The sequence below is a fragment of the Eretmochelys imbricata genome, chromosome 3 (assembly GCF_965152235.1).
Source record: "Eretmochelys imbricata isolate rEreImb1 chromosome 3, rEreImb1.hap1, whole genome shotgun sequence".
Taxonomy (NCBI): Eukaryota; Metazoa; Chordata; order Testudines; family Cheloniidae; genus Eretmochelys; species Eretmochelys imbricata.
Window position 1 is genome coordinate 109,944,068 of NC_135574.1, and position 13,733 is coordinate 109,957,800.

At 47.1% G+C, this 13,733-nt stretch overlaps 1 protein-coding gene across 1 annotated transcript in view; it reads left to right on the plus strand.

Moving 5' to 3' along the window:
• UTRN (utrophin) overlaps positions 1-13,733 on the plus strand; it is a 528,745-nt gene that overhangs the window by 489,851 nt on the left and 25,161 nt on the right. Inside the window, exons 71-72 of the mRNA XM_077813162.1 lie at positions 2,084-2,242; positions 2,672-2,915. Coding sequence (XP_077669288.1) covers positions 2,084-2,242; positions 2,672-2,915 — 403 coding nt within the window. The remainder of the gene's footprint in view (positions 1-2,083; positions 2,243-2,671; positions 2,916-13,733) is intronic.

Here is a 13,733-nt window from a genome sequence, read left to right on the forward strand (position 1 = left end):
TAAATTAGACCCAACAACGTTGTATGTTCATTTTTAAGAAAATAAATCACTTCCAAGTTCCTCAGAACAGCAAATATCTGTTTTAACTCCAATTAGTATTTTTATTATTTCATGAAAAGACTTCCAGTAAGTTTATTCCAAAATAGGTGTCTGAGTGGGACAAGGACTTCCCTCTTTGGGAAGACAGAGGTCAATACTAGGAGCATTTTGCAGAGGTTTTTTTTGTAATAGCCTAAGACAGATGTTAGCATTAGAGTTCTCTCAGCCGTAGTTATGCTGGGTGAATTGTAATTGTTTCAATCAAAAATGGCAAAGAATTTATTATTCCTAATAAATGTCTTTAAATGAAAGAGTGTTGAAGACATGAATTAAGGAAAGAGATGGCTATACATTCAATAATAAATAGTTTATGGTTTAGTCTTTTTATCTTTCTGAATTATGGATTATTTTTAGAGGAATTGGTTTTTATTTTCACACACAGAACTTTCATCATATCTTTTTGCTGTTAACCATTTTCTCCCATGTAAAATAGCTGTACCACTCCCATCCTTATGGAAAAACACCAAAACAAAGAAAGAAAGAACACCCTCTACTGATTCCAAACTGTCCTCCTAGTGTGAAATCCTAGGCCCCACTGTAGTGGCAAAATACTCATTGACTTCAATGGACGAGGCTTTCACCCGTAGTGTCAAAACAGCCCTCTTTCCATCCACTGTCAGATTAGATTCAGCCTACCTCACAAGTCTTGTCCTCTCTTGTTCCCTGTCCCTTCCCTTTCTTCTCCCTATTCAGCATCTAGCGCTGTACCCTCCCACATTCTCAGGACATCTGGTGTAGGGACTCTCTCCTCTGTGATTAGTTCCCATCTAGAATTTTCTTTCCATCTCTCTGTCTTTCACTCACTCTATCACTTTCCCAGATGTTATCTCAAAACATATCTGTAGCTGTTAATGTGTTTCTCCCTGTGTGATTATCCATTCTTTAATTCTAGAGCATTTTGGGGTACAGTTGGTCTGATAGATGCTGTACAGAAGAAAGTATTACAGCTTTTGTTTGTAAGCCGATGCGTAAAGATTGGAATTTATCGAGAAAGTTCTCTAGCATTCAAGTTTTTTGTGGTTCAGCAGTTTCTCTTTAAAGAAGAGAATGAATTTAGAGTCCATCTTCTACCTCCTATCCATCTGAAGATTATTAGGGAGAAAAAGCAGGATTATTTAATAGACTTAGAAGTGGGGGGAAGGATGATGCATCTAGAAAAGCAGGTTCAGCCAAATAGTAATAGTCGTTACTGGATCCCTCAGGTCCTCCATACCGCCTACCACAAGATAATTTCTGCTCTAGCCAGAAGGATGTAGCTACCTCCCTCAAAGAACCTGAGTATGTTGCCTATGTGAGAACCACAATCTTAAGAAATGGGCGAAAAGACCAATTTGTAACTTGTGTTTGTTATGCTTATAAAAACTTCACAGAATATTTTATAAGCATAACATGTTTCCTCTTTAATGCCACAACCATTCCACTTTGCTAAGCACACAGTTCTTTCTGTATCTCTGATCTATGACCATGCTAAGATATCTGTGAATATTCCCATCTATAATTTTTACTAGGATATTGAGCATGTGAAACATATGTCTAGCATTTTCTCTCCCATCTCTCAAAGTACACTAGATGTCAGGTGTGTGTTGTTAAAATACACAACTGCTGCAAAAGACATCAAGAAGTAGTTGATTCTTTTTTTGTTTGTTTCTTTTAGAAGTATCACCAGCCATTGTGCTGTGTATGTGCATTTAAATTAAACTGGCTTTACACTAATACAGAACATCTTTCTTTTTCATGTGGATTTTTTAATCCTGCAGGATATTTATGCCGGGAGCAAGTCAGAAAAAATATGGATATGTATAGTTCACCCACACATAACTGACAGCTGTGTCCCAAACTCTTGGAGACCAACTTACCTCCGTGCCAGCCTTTTTTAAAAAGACAAACTTAGCAAAGCTGTTAGATCATTGGCTAATTTATACTTCCAGTGGTATCAAGTACATTTACATGAGCTGTTTCCATCTGTGTTGCTTTGTTATTCTAGAGAGGATGAACATGCCCTCATCCAGCAGTACTGTCAAACTCTGGGAGGAGAGTCGCCTGTGAGTCAACCGCAGAGTCCTGCCCAAATCCTGAAGTCAGTGGAAAAGGAAGAACGGGGAGAGTTGGAGCGCATCATTGCCAACCTCGAGGAAGAGCAAAGGTTTTGTAATCTTCCAGTGCAGCGTCTGAACTGGCATTTCATTAACTCTGTTTTAATCGTGCACACACACTGCATAATCGTTGTTTGGACAAAATGAGAAAAGGAACTGAAATGGGCACTGAAGTTTCAGTTTCTGGTGAAAACCTGATCAGAGTTTTAGCTCTTCACAATGGCCCTTTGTAAGTTAAGTTGCTGGTCCTGTGATCAGACAGTCTAACAAAGTAGCAATTTCACTCCTCCTAGTTTGTGCTGCAGCTGTCTAATTTATCATACACTGGGAGCCTAGACTTTATCTTGGTAGAAGGTACTTAGGCTCCAAAGATATAGGTAATGAAAAGATGCACTGAATTAGGGGAAATATATTAAATTATGTTGTCATGTATGCTGCTATGAAATGTAATCTCCTTTTTCTCTTTATAATTGTATTAGGAGTCTCCAGGTGGAATATGAGCAGCTAAAGGAACAACATCTTCGGAGAGGAATAAACCCTCTTGCCTCCCCCCCAGACTCCATTGTATCGCCCCAGCACACTTCTGAAGATGCTGAGCTCATTGCTGAGGCCAAACTCCTAAGGCAGCACAAAGGTCGTTTGGAGGCCAGAATGCAAATATTGGAAGATCACAATAAACAGCTGGAATCTCAGCTTCACCGGCTACGGCAGCTGCTTGAGCAGGTACAATAAGTAGTGGCGCCCTCTGTCAACTTTCATGCTTGTGAGACGGCATTCATGTCAGCGTTGAATTTTTTTGCATTCAATGCAAATGCATTAAATGTTTTGTGGACATTTCTCCCTTTATTAGCTTACTCTGTTGCCTTCAGTTTTATTGATGGTCTGGAAAAGGGTGTGTATTTTTCTACCTTCAGTTATAAATATATTTGCGATAGCAAAAAACAAAATTTGAAGCAAAATGATGCTTCAAAAATCCCCCATTGATAAAACCTGTCACATGGGGCAATTAAAACATTTTCTATCCCTATAAGGGATAGCTCAGTGGTTTGAGCATTGGCCTGCTAAACCCAGGGTTGTGAGTTCAATCCTTGAGGGGGCCATTTAGGGATCTGGGGCAAAAACTTGTGGATTGGTCCTGCTTTAAGCAGGGGGTTGGACTAGATGACCTCCTGAGGTCCCTTCCAACCCTGATATTCTATGATTCTATGAAAACTGCCAGTTTTGGCACCCTCCTGCCAATAACCAAATAATCATCCGGCATGTTCAGCATGCTAATAATATGGCTGGCGTTCTTCCTTCCTTCCTTCCTTCCTTCCAAGAGCTCAAGACACTTTTGACATCTATGAAAATTTCAGAACTACTTAAATAACAAAAATAAGTGCAGCAATTTTCTCAAAACAAATAAAAAAGTGAGGGAAAAAATCCATCTCCCTCTTCAGCCAGTGGGCCCAGCCACACAATGTACCTGCCTCGCCCATATCTCTCTGCTCCTTATCACTCCTTCCCCAAAAGCTTGGTCTGGCTTTTAAAGTTGGGCACTGCACCATTGCTAAGAATTATGATGATAGAGAGGACCAAGAGGTTTGTCTCGCAGGCAGTGAAGAAATTAATTCCTAAGAAAAGTGGGGAAAACTAGACAATTCCTTTACCAAGTCTTTTGAGTAACACATATATACATCTGGTATGTGCAGTAAAATGATGGTGTAGCTACAACTGAATGTTGCAGTAGAGAAACCTACCTCTTTCTTGAAAGTGCCAATAACTATGGGGTGGGTTTTTTGACAGTCTTGTCTAGGTACAGAAAAAGCTGGCTTTTAAGCATTGTTTTGATTGCACTGTTTTGGATCTGGGAACTTGAGAAATTTGCAGAGATGGTACATCACTTTTGCCTTCTAGATCACCAGTTCTGATCAATCCTAGTTCAATGTGACAAATATTCCCTGACACAGGTGGGCCAAGTGTGTGGTCTTAGTCCAGTTCTGAATGAACCTGTTGGCCATATCAGATCAAACGGACATCACACTTGGCATTCTATTCTATTCTATTTTATTCTATTCTATTATTAACACCTAAGAACTAATTCATACCCTTGTTGACAGTCCTGGAAGAAAGGTCAAGAAATAAACAGTTCCAAAGACTGAGCTACTCTCTCATCTCTGCAGGTAGTCTCCTCTTGCGGACTCGGGGCAGGCCTTGGTCCCAAGGGTTCAAACCCTGCAAGTCCTGCAATAAGCCCATGCCAATGGGTGACCTCCACAACGCTTGTCTAAAGTGTCTGGGGGAGGTGCACCAAGCCAATAGATGCAGGATTTGTAAAGGGTTTCGCCTTAGAACAAAAAAGGAGCCGGACTTCCATTTAAAGCAGCTCCTTATGAAGGTGGCACTGAGACCGCAATCCGCCTCAGCACGGCAAGGCCCGGCACAGAGTTCATCCGTGCAGAGCGCTCCAGCATCCGTGGCAGAAGCAGCACTGCGGAAAGATGCTGGGCTCAGAAACCCGCGGCACCGCCACTCCCCAGCACCGAAGTCGGTGGGAACTGTCCCATACCCTGGCGACATGGAAGCAGGTTAGGAGCTGATCTCCACCTTCAAGACCCACTCCTTCAGAGCTGGCCAGTGGAGCACGTCCCAGGGAGGAGGTCCCAGCGCCGAGAGCTTTGAAGCCAGCACTGTCGACTTCAGCCCCACAAAGGGGACCGTTGAATCCGGTGCCATTGGACTCCCCAAGCCATGTGGTGGAAGAGATGGGGCTACCATCCACCCCAGGCACCTTTGAAGCCTTGAGGGATCTCACTGCCATGATGGCACCGCAGTACCCGGCTCTCCGCGACAAGCCTCCAGCGCCACCAAAGGCAGCACCATCCCAAGGTGAGCCAGCGATGTTGCATCCGCCTGCATTTCCAAGGCACCGCTCTCCGGTATCGACAAGAAGGCACCACTCTGAGTCACGGCACTGATCCATCTCACCACGCCGCTCGGACTCACAGCACCGGTCGGACTAGCGGCACTGCTCACCATCCTGGCACAGATCCCTGTCTTGGGAGAAGTACCGGTCTTGGCACCGGTCAAGGTCTCAACCTTTGCAGCAGGAAGGTCTATTCTACCAGAGGCTTACAGCTCCAGGATTGCTAATCAGCAGGCATCCTGAGCAGGTACAGCTTCAACTTCTGGAACTCCATGCAAAAATATAGGGAACTGTTACCCTCAGAATCCAGGAAGGAGTTTCGGACTATTGTTGAGGAGGGCAAGGCAGTAGCATGGACCTCTTTACAGTCCTCACTGGATGCTGCAGACTCAGTGGTGTGCACCTTGTCCTCCAGTATAGCCATGAGGAGACGCTCATGACTGCAGGCCGCAGATCTGCCACCTGAGGTTCAGCAGACCCTCCAGGACCTGCCCTTTGATGGGGCGGGATTATTTGCAGCCCAAACTGACTCCAGGCTGCATAGCCTAAAAGACTCAAGGGGTACAAGACATGTTAAGCAAGAGATGTTAAGGGTAACAAGAAGGGTTTCTTCAGGTATGTTAGCAACAAGAAGAAAGTCAAGGAAAGTGTGGACCCCTTACTGAATGAGGGAGACAACCTAGTGACAGAGGATGTGGAAAAAGCTAATGTACTCAATGCTTTTTTTGCCTCTGTCTTCACGAACAAGGTCAGCTCCCAGACTACTGCACTGGGCAGCACAGCATGGGGAGGAGGTGACCAGCCCTCTGTGGAGAAAGAAGTGGTTCGGGACTATTTAGAAAAGCTGGACGAGCACAAGTCCATGGGGCCGGATGCGCTGCATCCGAGAGTGCTAAAGCAGTTGGCGGATGTGATTGCAGAGCCATTGGCCATTATCTTTGAAAACTCATGGCGATCAGGGGAAGTCCCTGACGACTGGAAAAAGGCTAATGTAGTGCCCATCTTTAAAAAAGGGAAGAAGGAGGATCCTGGGAACTACAGGCCAGTCAGCCTCACCTCAGTCCCTGGAAAAATCATGGTCCTCAAGGAATCAGTTCTGAAGCACTTAGAGGAGAGGAAAGTGATCAGGAACAGTCAGCATGGATTCACCAAGGGCAAGTCATGCCTGACTAATCTAATTGCCTTCTGTGATGAGATAACTGGCTCTGTGGATGAGGGGAAAGCGGTGGACGTGTTGTTCCTTGACTTTAGCAAAGCTTTTGACACGGTCTCCCACAGTATTCTTGCCAGCAAGTTAAAAAAGTATGGATTGAATGAATGGACTAGAAGGTGGATAGAAAGTCGGCTAGATCGTTGGGCTCAATTGGTAGTGATCAGTGGCTCTATGTCTAGTTCGCAGCCAGTATCAAGTGGAGTGCCCCAAGGGTCAGTCCTCGGGCCGGTTTTGTTCAATATTTTCATAAATGATCTGGAGGATGGTGTGGATTGCACCCTCAGCAAGTTTGCAGATGACAATAAACTGGGAGGAGAGGTAGATATGCTGGAGGGTAGGGATAGGATACAGAGGGCCCTAGAGAAATTAGAGGATTGGGCCAAAAGAAATCTGATGAGGTTCAACAAGGACAAGTGCAGAGTCCTGCACTAAGGACGGAAGAATCCCATGCACCGCTACAGACTTGGGACCGAATGGCTTGGCAGCAGTTCTGCAGAAAAGGACCTAGGGGTTACAGTGGACCAGAAGCTGGATATGAGTCAACAGTGTGCCCTTGTAGCCAAGAAGGCCAATGGCATTTTGGGATGTATATGTAGGGGCATTGTCAGCAGATCGAGGGACGTGATCATTCCCCTCTATTCGACATTGGTGAGGCCTCATCTGGAGTACTGTGTCCAGTTTTGGGCCCCACACTCCAAGAAGGATGTGGAAAAATTGGAAAGAGTCCAGCGGAGGGCAACAAAAATTATTAGGGGACTGGAACACATGACTTACGAGGAGAGGTTGAGGGAACTGGGGTTGTTTAGTCTGCGGAAGGGAAGAATGAGGGGGGATTTGATAGCTGCTTTCAACTACCTGAAAGGGGGTTCCAAAGAGGATGGCTCTAGACTGTTCTCAGTGGTAGCTGTTGACAGAACTAGGAGTAATGGTCTCAAGTTGCAGTGGGGGAGGTTTAGGTTGGATATTAGGAAAAACTTTTTCACTAGGAGGGTGGTGAAACACTGGAATGCATTATCTAGGGAGGTGGTGGAATCTCCTTCCTTTGAGGTTTTTAAGGTCAGGCTTGACAAAGCCCTGGCTGGGATGATTTAGTTGGGGATTGGTCCTGCTTTGAGCATGGGGGTTGGACTAAATGACCTCCTGAGGTCCCTTCCAACCCTGATATTCCATGATTCTATGGTACGCTCAAGTCGCTAGGAGTGTACACCCCGGCTACTCAGCAGAAACATTTTAAACCACAGCCTCCTCAATGTCCCTACCAACCTCGTCCTAGACAGGATTTTTCTAGGAAGTGTGTAGGAATGGCAGACGGAAGCTATCCCAGCCCTCATCCACTCAGGGCTAGGTGTTCACCTCTTTGGGTTCTAAGCAGGCCTTTTGAAGGTGTAACTGGGGACGGTGTGTCAGACTATGGACCGGGTCCTCAACCCTGTTTTCTGAACCGTATATCTCACTTCTACCGTGCTTGGTCCCAAATAACATCAGACTGCTGGGTTTTCGTGTGGTAAAAGTGGACTATTCTCTCCAATTTTGCTTCTCCCCTCCCTCCCACTCCCCCTTCCCCATCCATTTTTAGGGACTCTTCTCACAAGCAACTCCTTATCCAGGAGGCGCAGGTGCTTCTCGCTGCAGGGGCAGTGGAGGAGGTTCCTCAGGAGCTAAGGGGAAAGGTTGTTATTTCCTAATCCCCAAAGCCAAAGGGAGTCTCAGACCCATTCTAGACGTGTGGGGTCTCAACAGATTCATGGTGAAGCTGAAGATCCTCATGGTCTCCCTGAACTCGATCATCCCCTCTCTGGATCTGGGAGACAGTTTTGCCGCCTTCAATCTCCAGGACACACACTTTCATATATCCATTCATCCTGTTCTCAGACGATACCTCAGTTTTGTGGTCAATAACAACCACTTCCAGTTTACAGTTTTCCTCTTTGGCCTGTCCACAGCTCCTCGGGTAGTGACCAAGTGAATATCAGTCATTGCTGACTTCCTTCGCTGGAGGCAGGTAACTCAATGACTGGCTGCTCCGGGGATACTGCAGGGACCAGGTAGAAGTACAGATATGTATCTACGCTCATCAGGTAGAGCCTTCTTCTTAACAAAAGCAAGTCGACCCTGATACCAACTCAAAGGGTAGAGTTTATCAGGGCAGTGCGGGACTCAGGTTGTGCCAGAGCTTTTCTGCTGAAGACCCATTTTCTAACTATCTCGGACTCCATTTAAGGTCTCCGATGGTACTCTACCACCACAGCAAGGGCCTGCCTAAGACTACTCGATCACATGGCATCTTGTACATATGTGGTACAGCATGCCAGGATGCATCTCAGACCTCTCCAAATTTGGCTTGCGTCAGCGTACTGCCCGGGATGCAACAGTCTGGACTCTGTGGTCACTCTTCCAGGTCATGTCCTCCAGTCCATGGGCTGGTAGTTCAACCAACAAGACACGTCCCTGGTAACAGACATGTTGGCGTGGGAGTGGGGCGTACACCTGGGGGACCTTCAGATGCCGGGCCTCTGGTCTCAAGATGAGCTCTCGCTCCACATCAACTTCAAGGAGCTGAGAGTGGTTCAATTAGCGTGCCAGACCTTCCAGGTCCACTTGAGTGGTCAATGTGCGGGAGTCAGGATGGACACCACAACTGCAATGTTTTGCATAAACAAGCAGGGTGGCGCCCATTCCTCTCCCCTCTGTTGGGAAGCCCTCCAGCTGTGGGAGTTCTGCATAGCCCACTCTATTCATTTGGAGGAGACGTATTTCCCAGGATCACAGAACGAGTTATCGTACTACCTCAGCTGATCTTTCCACAACCACGAGTGGTCCATCTGGCCAGGTGTCATCTTCACCATCTTCCAGAGGTGGGAAACTCCCCATATCGATCTCTTCACCACTCGGAGCAACAGGAAGTGCCCGAGGCTCTGCTCCTTCCAGAGCCAGGGCTCCCTTGCAGACGCCTTCTTCCTCCTTCCTTCGGCAAGGAGGGTCTCGGAGCTAAGGGCCCTCACCTCTGACCCTCCATACACAGTCTTCTTCAAGGACAAGGTGCAGCTCAGGCCTCACCCGCCTTTCCTTCCAAATGTTGTGTCCCAATTTCACTCCAACCAGGGCATTTTTCTGCCGGTGTTTTACCCTAAACCTCATGTGACCAGCCAAGAGCAATGGCTCCACTCTCAGAATGTTCGATGAGTGCTTGCTTTTTACATCTAACGCACAAAGCTGTTCCAAAAGTCGAACTAGCTATTCGTGGTGGTAGCAGACGTATGAAAGGTCTCCCGTTCTTGTCCTAGAGGATCTCATTGTGGATTACCTCCTGCATCCGCACCTGCTATGAATTAACCAACGTTCCAGCCCCAGCTTTCCATGGCCCATTACGCGAGGGCGCAGGCCTCATTGACAATGTTCCTGGCCCACGTGCCAATTCAGGAAATCTGCAGGGCGGAAGCTTGGTCCTCTGTGCACACATTTGCCACTCTCTATGCCGTAACCCAGCATGCTAGAGATGATGCAGCCTTCAGCAGAGCAGTGCTCCAGTCTGTTGTTCCATAACTATGACCCCACCTCCGAGGTAGGGCTTGGGAGTCACCTAACTGGAATTGATATGAGCAAGCACTCGAAGAAGAAAAAACAGTTACTCACCTTCTCACTGTCTGTCATTCTTCGAGATGTGTTGCTCATATTCATTCCAGACCCACGCACCTTTCCCTCTGTCGGAGTAGCTGGCAAGAAAGAACTGAGGAAGCACCAGGTCGGCAGGGTCATTTATTGAGTGCCATAGAGGCGCCACTCCAGGGGGTTCCACAACTGACCCGGTGGGTGCTGCTAGGGGAAAAACTTTCCGACGACTGTGCACGTGGCACGCACACACCTATTTGGAATGGATATGAGCAACACATCTCGAAGAAAACAGTTACAAGGAGGTGAGTAACCGTTTCTTCCTATCTGTGGTCCATCTAGTCCAGTATCTTGAGATGACAGTAGCCATTACCTGGTGCTTCAGGGGAAGGTTTTTAAAACCTCCTTGAAAGGTGCTTGTGCAGTAACATGCTCATCAGGGAAGTTTCTGTTGAACTGCAGATAGTTAATAATTAGCCTGCATCCTAAAGTATGAGGGTTTACATTCCTTAAAACTCTTTATTCCGTCCAATATAACTGTGGATCATAGAATCATAGAATCATAGAATATCAGGGTTGGAAGGGACTCCTGAAGGTCATCTAGTCCAACCCCCTGCTCGAAGCAGGACCAATTCCCAGTTAAATCATCCCAGCCAGGGCTTTGTCAAGCCTGACCTTAAAAACTTCCAAGGAAGGAGATTCCACCACCTCCCTAGGCAACGCATTCCAGTGTTTCACCACCCTCTTAGTGAAAAAGTTTTTCCTAATATCCAATCTAAACCTCCCCCACTGCAACTTGAAGCCATTACTCCTCGTTCTGTCATCTGCTACCATTGAGAACAGTCTAGAGCCATCCTCTTTGGAACCCCCTTTCAGGTAGTTGAAAGCAGCTATCAAATCCCCCCTCATTCTTCTCTTCTGCAGGCTAAACAATCCCAGCTCCCTCAGCCTCTCCTCATAAGTCATGTGTTCTAGACCCCTAATCATTTTTGTTGCCCTTCGCTGGACTCTCTCCAATTTATCCACATCCTTCTTGTAGTGTGGGGCCCAAAACTGGACACAGTACTCCAGATGAGGCCTCACCAATGTCGAATAGAGGGGGACGATCACGTCCCTCGATCTGCTCGCTATGCCCCTACGTATACATCCCAAAATGCCATTGGCCTTCTTGGCAACAAGGGCACACTGCTGACTCATATCCAGCTTCTCGTCCACTGTCACCCCTAGGTCCTTTTCCGCAGAACTGCTGCCTAGCCATTCGGTCCCTAGTCTGTAGCGGTGCATTGGATTCTTCCGTCCTAAGTGCAGGACCCTGCACTTATCCTTATTGAACCTCATCAGATTTCTTTTGGCCCAATCCTCCAATTAGTCTAGGTCCTTCTGTATCCTATCCCTCCCCTCCAGCGTATCTACCACTCCTCCCAGTTTAGTATCGTCCGCAAATTTGCTGAGAGTGCAATCCACACCATCCTCCAGATCATTTATGAAGATATTGAACAAAACCGGCCCCAGGACCGACCCCTGGGGCACTCCACTTGACACCGGCTGCCAACTAGACATGGAGCCATTGATCACTACCCGTTGAGCCCGACAATCTAGCCAGCTTTCTACCCACCCTATAGTGCATTCATCCAGCCCATACTTCCTTAACTTGCTGACAAGAATACTGTGGGAGACCGTGTCAAAAGCTTTGCTAAAGTCAAGAAACAATACATCCACTGCTTTCCCTTCATCCACAGAACCAGTAATCTCATGATAAAAGGCGATTAGATTAGTCAGGCATGACCTTCCCTTGGTGAATCCATGCTGGCTGTTCCTGATCACTTTCCTTTCATGCAAGTACTTCAAGATTGATTCTTTGAGGACCTGCTCCATGATTTTTCCAGGGACTGAGGTGAGGCTGACTGGCCTGTAGTTCCCAGGATCCTCCTTCTTCCCTTTTTTAAAGATTGGCACTACATTAGCCTTTTTCCAGTCATCTGGGACTTCCCCGGTTCGCCACGAGTTTTCAAAGATAATGGCCAATGGCTCTGCAATCACAGCCGCCAATTCCTTCAGCACTCTCGGATGCAACTCGTCCGGCCCCATGGACTTGTGCACGTCCAGCTTTTCTAAATAGTCCCTAACCACCTCTATCTCCACAGAGGGCTGGCCATCTCTTCCCCATTTTGTGATGCCCAGCGTAGCAGTCTGGGAGCTGTCCTTGTTAGTGAAAACAGAGGCAAAAAAAGCATTGAGTACATTAGCTTTTTCCACATCCTCTGTCACTAGGTTGCCTCCCTCATTCAGTAAGGGTCCCACACTTTCCTTGGCTTTCTTCTTGTTGCCAACATACCTGAAGAAACCCTTCTTGTTACTCTTGACATCTCTCGCTAGCTGCAGCTCCAGGTGCGATTTGGCCCTCCTGATTTCATTCCTACATGCCCGAGCAATATTTTTATACTCTTCCCTGGTCATATGTCCAACCTTCCACTTCTTGTAAGCTTCTTTTTTATGTTTAAGATCCGCTAGGATTTCACCGTTAAGCCAAGCTGGACGCCTGCCATATTTACTATTCTTTCGACTCATCGGGATGGTTTGTCCCTGTAACCTCAACAGGGATTCCTTGAAATACAGCCAGCTCTCCTGGACTCCTTTCCCCTTCAAGTTAGTCCCCCAGGGGATCCTGGCCATCCGTTCCCTGAGGGAGTCGAAGTCTGCTTTCCTGAAGTCCAGGGTCCGTATCCTGCTGCTTACCTTTCTTCCCTGCGTCAGGATCCTGAACTCAACCAACTCATGGTCACTGCCTCCCAGATTCCCATCCACTTTTGCTTCCCCCACTAATTCTACCCGGTTTGTGAGCAGCAGGTCAAGAAAAGCGCCCCCCCTAGTTGGCTCCTCTAGCACTTGCACCAGGAAATTGTCCCCTACGCTTTCCAAAAACTTCCTGGATTGTCTATGCACCGCAGTATTGCTCTCCCAACAGATATCAGGAAAATTAAAGTCACCCATGAGAACCACGGCATGCGATCTAGTAGCTTCCGCGAGCTGCCTGAAGAAAGCCTCATCCACCTCATCCCCCTGGTCCGGTGGTCTATAGCAGACTCCCACCACTACATCACTCTTGTTGCACACACTTCTAAACTTAATCCAGAGACACTCAGGTTTTTCTACAGTTTCGTACCGGAGCTCTGAGCAGTCATACTGCTCCCTTACATACAGTGCTACTCCCCCACCTTTTCTGCCCTGCCTGTCCTTCCTGAACAGTTTATAACCATCTATGACAGTACTCCAGTCATGTGAGTTATCCCACCAAGTCTCTGTGATTCCAATCACATCATAGTTCCTTGACATTACCAGGACCTCCAGTTCTCCCTGCTTGTTTCCAAGGCTTTGTGCATTCGTATATAAGCACTTGAGATAACCTGTTGATCGCCCCTCATTCCCAGTATGAGGCAGGAGCCCTCCCCTCACAGACATTTCTGCCTGTGCTTCCTCCCGGTATCCCTCTTTCCCACTTACCTCAGGGCTTTGGTCTCCTTCTCCCGGTGAACCTAGTTTAAAGCCCTCCTCACTAGGTTAGCCAGCCTGCTGGCAAAGATGCTCTTCCCTCTCTTCGTAAGATGGAGCCCGTCTCTGCCCAGCACTCCTCCTTCATGGAACACCATCCCATGGTCAAAGAATCCAAAGCCTTCTCTCCGACACCACCTGCGTAGCCATTCGTTGACTTCCACGATTCGACGGTCCCTACCCAGGCCTTTTCCTTCCACGGGGAGGATGGACAAGAAGACCACTTGCGCCTCAAACTCCTTTATCCTTCTTCCCAGAGCCACGT